This window comes from Lithobates pipiens, unplaced genomic scaffold (genome assembly GCF_037356315.1).
Source record: "Lithobates pipiens isolate NorthernLeopardFrog02 unplaced genomic scaffold, aLitPip1_a1.2 Scaffold_8, whole genome shotgun sequence".
Lineage (NCBI taxonomy): Eukaryota > Metazoa > Chordata > Amphibia > Anura > Ranidae > Lithobates > Lithobates pipiens.
Genome location: NW_027507903.1, coordinates 610,327,564 through 610,341,839, shown reverse-complemented (window position 1 = coordinate 610,341,839; position 14,276 = coordinate 610,327,564). Strand labels below are relative to the sequence as shown.

At 43.6% G+C, this 14,276-nt stretch overlaps 1 protein-coding gene across 1 annotated transcript in view; it reads right to left on the bottom strand.

Moving 5' to 3' along the window:
* LOC143963815 (uncharacterized) overlaps positions 1-14,276 on the bottom strand; it is a 33,232-nt gene continuing 18,956 nt past the window's right edge. Inside the window, exons 4-5 of the mRNA XM_077473545.1 lie at positions 12,841-13,215; positions 1-965 (exon numbers count right to left, since the gene is read on the bottom strand). Of these exons, the coding sequence (XP_077329671.1) occupies positions 835-965; positions 12,841-13,215 (506 nt within the window). The 3' untranslated portion in view covers positions 1-834. The remainder of the gene's footprint in view (positions 966-12,840; positions 13,216-14,276) is intronic.

Below are 14,276 nucleotides of genomic sequence, written 5' to 3'. Positions count from 1 at the left end.
ACATTAAGGTGAACAAATTGGCCAATTTTGACACATTTTTGGAACCATTGTCATTAATACAGAGATCAGTGTGATTAAAAATGCATTGATTACTGTAAAAATGTCACTGGCAGTGAAGAGGTTAACACTAGGGGTCAGTGGAGGGGTTAGCTGTGTTCCCTGCAAGGTGATTCTAACTGAAGGGGGAGGGGACTGACTGGAGGAAGTCACAGATTGTGGTTCCTAGCTAATAAGAACACACGATCTGTCACTTCTGTCAGAACAGAACAGGGAAGTGTGTGTTTACACACTTGTCCCTGTTCTGTGTCTCCTGATCATGATCGCTTGCGTCTAGCAGTCATCGCAACCGTCGGCCACAAGCATCGGCACCCCCTGCTGTGCAGCGGGCACTGGCCTGCTATCCAGACCCCGCAAGCCAATGTACAGCTATGTGGTTTCGCGCAGGAGAGCCAACCTGCCACAGTTTAACTGCGGCAGCTGGTCCGGAAGCGGTTAAAATACAACCCTCACTGACCTGTGTAGCTGTACCCACTGTGGAATAATTCCTCTTCAAAGGTCACAGCAGAAGCACTGCAGCCATTCAAGCCTTTCTCTCAGCAGCTTGACTTTTCCTGTGAACTTTGATCATGAATTCCACGATGGCGATGTTTTACTGTTTTTTTATAACATGTAAATGCAATAAGGTCCATAGCCTGGCCGCAGATAAATTATATGAGTTAAGGATTCAATCTTAACTCAACCCATTTGTAGCCACCAAAAATCTGGACCATCTTTGATAAAAAAGAAGGTGCGCCTGGTGTTTTCCTTGCTAATTTATCCAGATTGAAGATGTCATCAGCTTTTCTTGATGTAGACAAGGGCAAGTATGAAGAGTGCAATGAGGAGGATGAATTTAAGCACAGAACAGGAAACTATTATGATACTTTGTAGACACAGAGGTAATGTGGTGACACCTTCTGAAGGACCTAAAAGACAAAGGAGTAGATATTGAAGAAGAATTCTTATTGTATTGTTAAATTATATATATATATATACACACACATACATACATATATACACACACACACACACATATACATACATGTTCCTTTATTTTTTACCATTTTCCATTTACCTATTGACAATTGAAAAGTCTGACATGGCTGAAGCTCTTCAAGATACAAGATAGCAGACTAGAGTCACCAGAAAAGTAAATATAATATCTCTATTGCAGGGTTGACTTTTTTTGGGTTGGTCAACAGCACTTTTACTTTAAGGCTTAGGTTAATGTTGGGGAGCTAGCATTAGGGCTGCACTTTATGTTAACTGATATGTAAAGTGTAACGACACCCCGATTATGAAAGGGGTTAAAGCCGTTTAGCACATTCCATTTCTAAACACAAAGGCAGCAACCGAACACTCCAATCAGCCGAACAAGAAACCCATCCGAATAATTCCCCCCCCCCCCCCCCCAAGTACAAGATGAGGCTCTGTACGGAGGGTCAAACAGGAATCAGACTCTATTAGAACCAAAATTGCAAGTCTTTATATACAGTTAAAGAGGAGATTCCTACCTCCTACTCATATTACTCGAATACACCTGTAACCAGAAACCTAATTAACATGATCTAATTTACTAAATCATTTACCCAGACTAAGTGACTCGGAGACATGACCTTTAGGAAAGACTTGCCGTCTTTAAGCTCAGAAGACACAATCAACATTATCATAAGTATAACACAGGACACCTTCACACAATAGTAGGAGCTAATTACAATTAACAATACAAATAGTGATCTCCTCCCCTCCTCAGCCTAGTAGGCAACAAACTATAGTAGGAGTAGACTGTCCGCCTTCTACACAGTTCTAGAGGCCAATGTGATCAGCTCTCTCAACTAACATGTTCAGAATGAGTTCAGAATCAAACAACCCAAGAATAGTCTTTACATACTGTGGGGACAGAAAGTATTCAGAACCCCTTAAATTGTTCACTCTTTGTTATATTGCAGCCATTTGCTAAAATCATTTAAGTTAATTTTTTTCCTCATTAATGTACACACAGCACCCCATAGAGACAGAAAAACACAGAATTGTTGACATTTTTGCAGATTTATTAAAAAAGAAAAACTGAAATATCACATGGTCCTAAGTATTCAGACCCTTTGCTCAGTATTTAGTAGAAGCTCCCTTTTGATCTAATACAGCCATGAGTTTTTTTGGGAAAGATACAAGTTTTCACCTGGATTTGAGGATCCTCTGCCATTCCTCCTTGCAGATCCACTCCAGTTCTGTCAGGTTGGATGGTAAACGTTGGTGGACAGACATTTTTAGGTGTCTCCAGAGATGCTTAATTGGGTTTAAGTCAGGGCTCTGGCTGGGCCATTCAACAACAGTCACGGAGTTGTTGTTGCTGTTATTTTAGCTGTGTGCTCAGGGTCATTGTCTTGTTGGAAGGTAAACCTTTGGCCCAGTCTGAGGTACTGAGCACTTTGGAGAAGGTTTCCGTTCAGGATATCCCTGTACTTGGTCGCATTCATCTTTCCCTCGATTGCAACCAGTCACCCTGTCCCTGCAGCTGAAAAAGTCCCCCATGGCATGATGCTGCCACCACCATGCTTCACTGTTGGGACTGTATTGGACATGTGATGAGCAGTGCCTGGTTTTCTCCACACATACCGCTTAGAATTAAGGCCAAAAAGTTCTATGTTGGTCTCATCAGACCAGGGAATCTTATTTCTCACCATCTTGGAGTCCTTCAGGTGTTTTTTTTAGCAAACTCCATGCGGGATTTCATGTGTCTTGCACTGAGGAGAGGATTCCGTCGGGCCAGTCTGCCATAAAGCTCCGACTGGTGGAGGGCTGCAGTGATGGTTGACTTCCTACAACTTTCGCCCATCTCCCGACTGCATCTTTGAAGCTCAGCCACAGTGATCATTGGGTTCTTCTTTACCTCTCTCACCAAAGCTCTTCTCCCCCGATAGCTCAGTTTGGCCAATCGGCCAGCTCTAGGAAGGGTTCTGGTCATCCCAAATGTCTTCCATTTAAGGATTATGGAGGCCACTGTGCTCTTAGGAACCTTAAGTGCAGCAGAATTTTTTTGTAAACTTGGCCAGATCTGTGCCTTGCCACAATTCTGTCTCTGAGCTCTTCAGGCAGTTCCTTTAACCTCATCATGATTCTCATTTGCTCTGACATGCACTGTGAGCTGTAAGGTCTTATATAGACAGGTGTGTGGCTTTCCTAATCAAGTCCAATCAGTATAATCAAACACAGCTGGACTCAAATGAAGGTGTAGCATATATGAGTGTCACAGCAAAGAGTCTGAATACTTAGGACCATGTAATATTTCAGTTTTTCTTTTTTAATAAATCTGCAAAAGTGTCAACAATTCTGTGTTTTTCTGTCAATATGCGGTGCTGTGTTTACATTACTGAGGAAAAAAATGAACTTAAATGATTTTAGCAAATGGCTTCAATATAACAAAGAGTGAAACATTTAAGGGGGTCTGAATACTTTCCATCACCACTGTATATTCTTGAGAGATATTGTTAATGAATATTACTGTCCCCTTTGAAGTAATCCCATCGTATTCTCAGGGTTCATTTTTTTTCTTGGGCAACCTGTGCCCAACTGTGATTTCCATCACCTAAAGTTTTAGGCTTCATGTTAAGGGTTGCTCTTAAAGCGGCGTTCCACCCAAAAGCACTCCTCGCCCCCTTACATGTTACATTCGGCATGTCCTTTTTTTTGGGGGGGGGGGGGGGGCGGGTACCAAGTTTTTTCTTTATTTTACCTCAATAAAGTTTTATTGAAATACAGTGAACGCATCACATTAATACAATGCATAACAATGCACAAGAATATAATAGGTTATAGCTCTGATAGCCACAGATTGAGTTTGTTCATTTTATATTTATTGTATATATAAACAATAACCTTGCTGGGTATCTCAATCATGAGGGTCCATGCTGTGTAGGTTTGTTCACAAAAAGGAAAAAAATTTGATTTAACGTAAAACTGTTATAACTATTTTATATATTTAATTTAACCGCTTGCCAACCAGCTGTGCCATTCTGCCACAGTTAAACTGCGACAGCTGGTTGGCAAGCGGTTAAATTAAATATATAAAATAGTTATAACAGTTTTACGTTAAATCAAAATTTTTTCCTTTTTGTGAACAAACCTACACAGCATGGACGAAACTACGTTATGTAACGTCACTTCGCCCTGTGGCCACTAGGTTGCGCGCTCGCCCCCCGGGCCGATGCGAGTACCCAGCGGTCTCGATCACCGCCGGGCTCCCGCGATTGCCGCTGAGACATTGAGAACCCGGCACTGTGTGTGTGTGTGAACACACAGTTTCCGGTTCTCTGAGGGGAGAAGTGACAGATCGTCTGTTCATATAGAGTATGAACAGCGATGTGTTATCTTCCCTGCACAGTCCCCTCCCCACTTCAGTTAGAACACACAATAGGGAACACATTAACCTCTTCACTGCCCCCTAGTGTTAACCTCTTCCCTGGCAGTGACATTTTTACAGTAATCAATGCATTTTTAATCACACTGATAGCTGTTTTAACGCCAATGGTCCTACAAATGTATCAAAATTGGCCGACGTGTCCGCCATAATGTTGCAGTCAAGATAAAAAAAATCGCAAATCGCCGCCGTTACTAGTAAAAAAAAAATATTAATAAAAATGCCATAAAACTATCCCCTATTTTGTAGGGGAAAGGAGAGGAAGAATGAGGAGATGCTGATGTATACAAGCATTTCCCCATTCTTCCTAGTGACAGGACACTGATCACAGCTCCCTGTGATCGGGAGCGGTGATCACGTAGCCACGCCCCCCACAGTTGGAACACATCCCTAGGACACACTTAACCCTTGCAGCGCCCCCTTAACCCCTTCACTGCCAGCCACATTTACACAGTAATCAGCGCATTTTTAATCGCACTGATCGCTGTATAAGTGTGAATGGTCCCAAAATAGCACCAAAAGTGTCCGATGTGTCCACCATAATGTCGCAGTCACAATAAAACTCGCAGATCGCCGCCATTACTAGTAAAAAAAATGATTAATAAAAATGCCATAAAACTATTCCCTCTTTTGTAGACGCTATAACTTTTGCGCAAAAAAAATCAATAAATGCTTATTGCAATTTTGTTTACCAAAAATATGTAGAAGAATACATATCGGCCTAAACTAAGGGAAAAAATTATTTTTTTTTATATATTTTTGGGGGATATTTATTATAGCAAAATGTAAAAAATAATGCGTTTTTTTCAAAATTGTCACTTGTTTTTAGTTTATACCGCAAAAAATAAAAAACGCAGGGGTGATCAAATACCACCAAAAGAAAGATAAAAACTGCAGATCGCCGCCATTACTAGTAAAAAAAAATAATAATAATAATACAAATGCTATAAATCTATCCCCTATTTTGTAGACACTATAACTTTTGTGCAAACCAATCAATATACGCTTATTGCAATTTTTTTTAACCAAAAAGATGTAGAAGAATACATATCAGCCTAAAATGAGAAAAAAATGTTTTAAAAAAAAAAAAAAAAATGGGGATATTTACTAAAGCAAAAAGTACAAAATATTGTGTTTTTTTCAAAATTGTTGCTCTTTTTTTGTTTATAGCGCAAAAAATGAAAACTGCAGAGGTGATGAAATACCACCAAAAGAAAGCTCTATTTCTGGGAAAAAAATGATGTCAATTTTGGTTTGAAGCCACGTCGCATAACCGCGCACTTGTCAGTTAAAGCGACGCAGTGCCAAATCGCAAAAAGTGCTCTGGTCTTTGGCCAGCCAAATGGTCCAGGGCTGAATCGGTTAAGGAACCATGTATGGTTACTAGAATAGATGTAGAAATAGAGATAGTATATGTAATGCCGCGTACACACGATCAGACTATCCGCCCGTGTGTGGGCTCCTGCGGACTTTTTCTTTCTAAAAGTCCGCCGGACTTAGAAAGAAGTTTTGACTCAAAATTGTCCGGCCGTCTGTGTGCTAGTCCGCCGGACTTTTGAAATGAACGGATTTGCCCACACACTGAGAAAAGTCCCTTCCCGTAGATGGGACTAGCGAAGGAAGTGAATGTCGCCGCCTCCAACGGCGAGATTGACACCTCGCTAGCCCCATCACCTGGTATGGACTTAAAGGGGAAGCCCTACGCTGAAAAAACGGCGTGGGGGTCCCCCCCAAAGTCCATATCAGACCCTTATCCGAGCACGCAACCCGGCCAGTCAGGAAAGGGGGTGGGGACGAGAGAGCGCCCCCCCCCCCCCCCGAGCCGTACCAGAAGATAGCGGAGGCCTGGCAAGAAGAACCAAAGAAGGGGACAAGACCCCCGAAGTCGGAAGACGACCCCCGGACGGCAGCTGCGACGAAGAAGAAAGCCAGGCTCCTCCACTAGTAAAAGAGCTAGCAGAAGATAGCGGAGGAGTCCGGCTAGAAGACCCCCCAAGACGGAAGACCACCGGAACTGTCCAATTAATTATTTTAAAAACATGTGTTGTGTTTGTTTCTTTACATTTTTTTTCACCAGGTGAATGGGTAGGGGTAAATGGTACCCCAATACTCATTCAGATAGGGTGGGGGGCTCAACTAAGTTCGTCAGACAATCCGACAGACAGTCCGTTCAAAATTTGAATGAACGGACTTGACCACACACGATGAACAGACAGTCCGCTGAAAGCGTGCGCGATGACGTGTACAGCACGTACGACGGGACTAGAAAAACAACGTCCTATACACTGCAATGCAACCTTCGGCCGTGTAAATCCTTTCTGAGCATGCGCCATACTTAGTCCGTCCAACTTGCCTACACACGAGCGGACTGTCCGCTGAAACCAAGTTTGGACGGACAAAACCAAGTTTGGACGGACAAAATTACGGAAATTCCGTAAGACTTTGTTCGTCAGACAGTCCGCTGAAAAAGTCCGCTGAAGCCCACACACGAGCGGATTGTCCGCTGAAACACGGTTCAGCGGACTAAGTTGGGCAGACAATCCGCCCGTGTGTACGCGGCCTAAGTCCGCCGGACTTTTGGAAAGAAAAAGTCAGCCGGAGCCCACACATGAGCGGATTGTCCAGCGGACTCTGGTCCGCCGGACCAAGTCCAGCAGATAGCCTGATCGTGTGTACGCAGCATTAGATATACTATGAGATTGTTAGAAGTTTATCCGCATTTCATGTTTTCATAAGGGCCTTAAACTCTTCAGAATATTTATAAAAGGGGAGTAGAAAGGGTGGGGATTATTGGCACCGCAATAATCCCCACCCTTTCTACTTCCCTTTTTTAATTAATTATTGGGATGAGGAGCCTGATCTAACTTGGACATATCTGCCACTTTTTCCAATTCTTCAGAATATTTGTAGACCACCCACATTCTCCATAGAGTGTTACATTTCTCTGTATTTTCATGGGCTATGGCTCTCATTTCCTCCATGCCCCTACATATCATGTATGTTAAAAAGCCATTCTCTAATAATGGGTGTTTTTGTGGTTTTCCAATATCTGGGAATTTGGTTTTTGCAGCTTTAAGTAGAAATCTTGTTACAGATCGCTTATATCTTGTCATTGGGCCTTTAGCGATATTTAATTGGCAGCAAGCTGCCGTTAGTAAAGTTGAAGTCTCTGTAATGCGTTTAATTACGTCACAAACCTCTTGCCAAAATGGTCGTATCATATTGCATTCCCACCATATGTGGTGTGCCGTTCCTTTTGCATCTCCAGCATAGGTCTGAAGCCACGGGGAACCATTTATGAATTTTAGATTGTGTATTGTACCAATTTGACAAAAGTTTGCAGGAAGTTTCTTAATTTCGTGTGCTAATTGAGCATTTGTGTGCGAACACACATACATGTAGCCATTGATTGTCGCTAAAGGTAGTATTTAGTGCCTCTTCCCATAACCTTTTGAGTTTTTTTGTTTCTGTGGAGCCCTAATGATTGTAGCAATGTATACGCCATTTTTTTCAGAGTTTAAACATACCTCTTCTGCCCCGTGCACACGATAGGATTTTCCGATGGAAAATGGTCGATGGGAGGTTGTTGTTGGAAATTCCGACCGTGTGTATCCTCCCTCCGACATTTTCCATTAGAATTTCCGACACACAAAATTTGAGATCTGGATCTCAAAATTTCCGACAACAAAATCCGTTGACGTAAAATTCCGATCGTGTGTACACAATTCCGACGCACAAAGGGTCACGCATGCCCGCATGCACTGGCTATTGAACTTTTTCTCAGCTCGTCATACGCGTTGTACGTCACCGCATTCTTGACGTTTCAGAATTTCCGACAAGATTTGCGTGACCGTGTGTATGCAAGACAAGTTTGAGTCAACATCCGTTGGAAAAAAAAACATGGATTTTGTTATCGGAAAATCCTATCGTGTGTAAAGGGCATTCAAGTGTTGATAAGGGCTTAATACAATGTTTACGTTTGTTGGAGTTTGAGATAGAGCTATAACTTTGGTACTATTCCCAGGTACTGTATTGACACTAGCGAGAGCGCTAGTTTTCTTCCACTTCCGCTCTTGCTGCCTATGCAACTCCTCCTCTCCCCCTCCCTCCCTGCAATGTTCTGGGACACGTCACTGGTCCCAGAAGATTGCCCAGCCACTGAGAAGGCGCAGCAGAACTCACGCATGCGCAGTGTAGACCCGGCTGTGCAGCCGCAAGCAGTCACAGCTGGGTGCCCTCACTAGTGATTTCCACTTCCTGTTGCATCCCCAAGACAAAAAATTATGAGAAATTTCTCCAATGGAGACATGACCTTACAAAGGATTAAAAAAATTTAGCATGCTAGATTACACAACTGCAGGATCTACACATAATTATCTGAGATAAACATTTCAGAATACAAAACAACACTCCCTCTGTTGTAGCTTTGGGTAAGAGAAGTAGTGATTACAAAGATCTCTCGTCTCTGGAGGTCTTTGAGGGTCAATGCCATTGGCATTGGTTATACACCATTCAGCAGAAAAAAAACATCCTCAGCGATGTAGATTTGTATGATGATATCCTGAGATGCCTTTGATCTGCCCAATAAATCTGAATCCAATAGTTGTTTTTTTTTTCTTTAACCAGTTGAGACCCGCGCTATAGCCGAATGACGGCTACAGTGCGGATCTCCTTTGCCGGGACTACGTCTATTGACGTCGTCCCGTGCACGAGCGGCCTGCACGCCCCCTAAGGGGCGCGCACGGCGCGCTCTGTGATCGGCGAGTCTATGAGACTCGCCTGATCACCGATCCGAGCAAGGGGTCGATCCCGACCCCTTATCACATGATCAGCTGTCAGCCAATGACAGCTGATCATGTGATATAACAGAGCCGGTAATCGGCTATTATTCCTCCTCGCGCTGACAGCGCGAGGAGAAAAAAAAAGAGCCGATCACCGGCGGCCGTGATCGGGACATCAGTCCCGATCACGGCCAGCCCTGCCAGTGCCCACCTGCCCCCTGCCAGTGCCCACCTGCCCCCTGCTTTGCCACATAAATAAAAAATGTGTCCCCCCTGTCAGTGCCACCCAGCAGTGCCCATAGTGCCACCCAGCAGTGCCCACAGTGCCACCCAGCAGTGCCCACAGTGCCACCCAGCAGTGCCCACAATCTGCCTCAACAAAGGTGCTGCACCCCAGTGCCACATATCCGTGCCCAGCAGTGCCGCCCATCAGTGCCTATCAGTGCCCAGCAGTGCCGCCCATCAGTGCCCAGCAGTGCCACCTATCAGAGCCACCTATCAGTGCCACCTATCAGTGCCCATCAGCCCCATCTATCAGTGGTACCTATCAGTGCCCCTTAGTGCCACCCATCCGTGGCACCCATCTGTGCCACCCATCCGTGCCATCTTATCTGTGCCCATCTTTGCCCATCAGTGCCGCCTTATCTGTGCCCATCTGTGCCACCTTATCTGTGCCTATTAGTGCCACCTTAACTATGCCTATCAGTGCCCACCAGTGCAGCCTATCAGTGCCCACCAATGCAGCCTATCAGTGCCCACCAATGCAGCCTATCAGTGCCCACCAGTGCAGCCTATCAGTGCCGCCTCATCAGCGCACTTCAATGAAGGAGAAAAATTACCTGTTTGCAAAATTTTATAACAAACTATTAAACATGATTTTTTTTTTTTGCATCTTTTTTTGTTTGTTTAGCAAAAAATAAAACTCCGAGCTGTAATTAAATACCACCAAAAGAAAGCTCTATTTGTGGGGAAAAAAATGATAAAAATGTCATTTGGGTACAGTGTTGTATGCCCGCGCAATTGTCATTCAAAGTGCATCAGCGCTGAAAGCTGAAAATTGGTCTGGGACTGAGGGGGGTTTAAGTGCCCAGTAAGCAAGTGGTTAAACATAAAATTCTAAACCTGAAGGAATAATATTTTTACTCTGAAAGGGTTTAGAACTATCTGTGGATCGTGTGGTTGCATGATCTGGCTGGGAAAAGAACTCAGAAAAGAGGTTTGGTGCCTGGGTTTGAAGGGTCTAATCAGAGGTAGGATGGGGAAACATGGCAGTGCAGGAGGCAAAAGGTATGGAGGTTTATGTTTTTACAAAGACTGATTTTAGTTGGTTGGTTAACCACTTGCCTACTGGGCACTTAAACACCCCTTCCTGCCCAGACCAATTTTCAGCTTTCGGTGCTCTCACACTTTGAATGACAATTACTCAGTCATGCAACACTGTACCCAAATGAATTGTTTGTCCTTTTTTTCCCACAAATAAAGTTTTCTTTTGGTGGTATTTGATCACCTCTGGGGGTTTTATTTTTTGCGCTATAAATGAAAAAAGACTGAAAATTTTGAAAAAAAAAACACATTTTTCTTTGTTTCTGTGATAAAATTTTGCAAATTATTAATTTTTCTTCATAAATTTTGGCCACAATTTATAGGGCTACATATCTCTGGTAAAAAATAACCCACATTGTTGGGTATTATTTGGTCTTTGTGAAAGTTATAGAGTCTACAAGCTGTGGTGCAAATCACACAAAATTGATCACATCTGATGTACTGGTGGACTATCTCATTTCTTGCGACCCGAACAAGTCAGGAAAGTACAAATACCCCCCAAATGACCCCTTTTTGGAAAGTAGACATTCCATGGTATTTAGTAAGAGGAATGGTGAGCTTTTTGGTGTTGTCATTTTTTCCCACAATTCTTTGCAAAATGAAGATTTTTAATTTTATTTACATTTTTTCACAAAATTGTCATTGTAATAGGTTATTTCTCTCACATGGCATGTGTATACCACAAATAATGCCCCAAAATAAATTCTGCTCCTCCTGAGTACTATGATACCACATGTGTGGGACTTTTCCACAGCCTGGCCACATAGAGAGGCCCAACATGCAGGGAGCGCCGTCACGTGTTCTAGGAGCATAAATTACTCATCTAATTTCTTGACTACCTATCACACTTTTGAAGGCCCTGGAGCACCAGGACAATGACACGTGACACCGACATGGCACTGATGACAGATGGCACTGATACATGGCACTGATGACAGATGCTACTAATATGTGGCACTGATGACACGTGACACTGACAGATGGCACTAATATGTGGTACTGATGACAGATGGCACTTATACGTGGCACTGATGACACATGGCACTGATGACACATGGCACTAATACGTGGCACTGATGACACATGGCACTAATATGTGGCACTGATGACACGTGACACTGATGACAGATGGCACTGATACCTGGCATTGATGACACGTGACACTGATAACAGATGGCACGTGGCACTGACAGGTGGCGCTGATGACAGATGGTACTGATACGTGGCACTGATGACAGATGGCACTAATATGTGGTACTGATGACATGTGACACTGATATGGCACTGATGACAGATGGCACTATGTGGCACTGATGACACATGGCACTGATGTGGCACTGATGACAGATGGCACTATGTGGCACTGATGACACGGGGCACTGATGTGACACTGATGACAGATGGCACTATGTGGCACTGATGACACGTGGCACTGATGACAGGTGGCACTGATGACAGATGGCACTTATACGTGGCACTGGGGACAGATGGCACTGAGGACAGGTGGCACTGAGGACAGGTGGCACTAATGACAGGTGGCACTGATGACAGGTGGCAGTGAGAGCAGATGGCACTGACAGGTGGTAGTGGGGGCAGATGGCAGTGGGGGCAGTGGGGACAGATGGGCACTTTATTTTCGTTTTATTTTTTTTATTTTTTTCACTAACCGCTGCATCTCTGCAGCGGTTCATCTCTCCCTCCTCGCACGCTGTCTGTGTGAGGAGGGAGAGCCGGCGATGAGAGATGATTTCATATGTTTACATATGAGATGATTTCATATGTTTACATATGAGATCATCTCTCATTAGGCGCTGTAAGCGGCCGCTGTGATTGGCCGTTTACAGCGATCTGTGACTGGCTGTGTCCGTGGGACACGGCCAGTACAGAACTTCCCCGATGTGCGCCCGCGGCGGCGCGCAGAGGGGAAGTTAAAGGGAGGACGTCCAGGGACGCCATCCCGGCAGATAGCTTCCACGCTGCAGCCGTCTTTTGGCTATAGCGCGGGCGCGAAGTGGTTAAGAACTGGCCTATAAAAACCATCAGAAAGAGGTAATGTGGTCATCTTCTCTACGGTAGTAGGAAAGTATTGTATCCATACTAAGTAGTATGGTGCTGGAGGTCAGAGACATTTGGACAAGTTTTGGAGTCACTGAGCTTGAACATGCATCAAGTGAATTGATCTCCTAAATAGCATGCTTGTTTCCAGTCAATGATTAACAAGGAAATATAATACCTGATTGAATGAGGACATGCTAAAAAATCTAATACTCGAATACATACCGTTCACATTCTCACTTCTCAGGAGAGTCCCAGGACCTTCCTCCATTGTCATTTCTGTTCTGGTAAAGACCCCGCTAATAGTTGCGCAACGTCGTATCATCACCCTGCAGTAGAATATGGTGTTGTTTAATCCATGGAAGTCTTGTAGGAAAAGATTGGAGCCATCCACCAGTCTGGTCTTGCCTTTGTAATCCGGGTGAATGTAGTCCGGGTTTGGATGGTAGACATAGTCCTCTCTTGGGTCTCCAATCATCCAGTAGACCTCCATCCGCAAGATATTACTGTACTGTGGCATTGTGAAACTGCAGTTGATGATGGCACTCTTCTGAAAAACAATTTCTTGTGGCTGAATGATTTTGAATGCATTTGTTCTCTCTGTAAAATACCAACATAGATTAACTTTATTGTGAAAAAAGTATCAAAGCTAAGTTGTAAAGGTTTGTTTTTTATTTTCTAATTAAGCTAGTGCATTGTTGGTTCACTTACCTTTTCCTTCGATTTCCCTTCTAAATGTTTTTTTCTTTGTCCTAATTTCTCACTTCCTGTTCCTCCTCAGTAAGCTGTTCAGTAAGCTGTTCTGGCTGACTAAACACCACTCGGATGATGGTGTGAAGTTTACAGAGGAGAAACAGGAAGTGAGAACTTCTGACAAACAAAAAAAAAATTTAGAAGGGAAATCGAAGGAAAAGGTAAGTGAACCAACAATGCACTAACTTAAAGGAACCTATTTAGAAAATAAAAAACAAAGCTTTACAACCCCTTTAAAGAGAATCTGTCATTTTACCTATTCAGGACAGAGTGACAAGCTCTCTTCTTACTCTACTCCTACTGATAATTACCTTTGGGACATTTCACAACCATGTGTTTGTCTGAGTCCTTGGAAATACCTAATGGCGCGTACACACACAACCGGACTTTTCGACAGACTAGGCTCGAGGGAACAAATCTGCCGGACAATTTAATCGTGTGTGGGCTTCATTGGACCTTTGCTGCCTAAAAATCAGACGGTCTTTAGATTTAAAACATGTTTCAAATCTTTCCGACGGACTTGAGTCCGGTCGAAAAATCCATTCGTCTGCATGCTAATCTGATGGACAAAAACCGACGTTAGGGCAGCTATTGGCTACAGGCTATGAACTTCCTTTTTCTAGTCCGGTCGTACGTCATCACGTTTCAATCCTTTGGACTTTGGTGTGCTTGGTGTACTTTCATATAAAGCGCTATCTAGAATTTACACTCACTGACCACTTTATTGGGTACACCTGTTCAATTGCTTGGTAACACAAATTGCTAATCAGCCAATCACACGGCAGCAACTCAATGCCTTCAGGCATCTAGACGTGGTGAAGATGACATGCTGAAGTTCAAACCAAGCATCAGAATGGGGAAGAAAGGGGATTTAAGTGACTTTGAACTTAGCATGGTTGTTGGTGCCA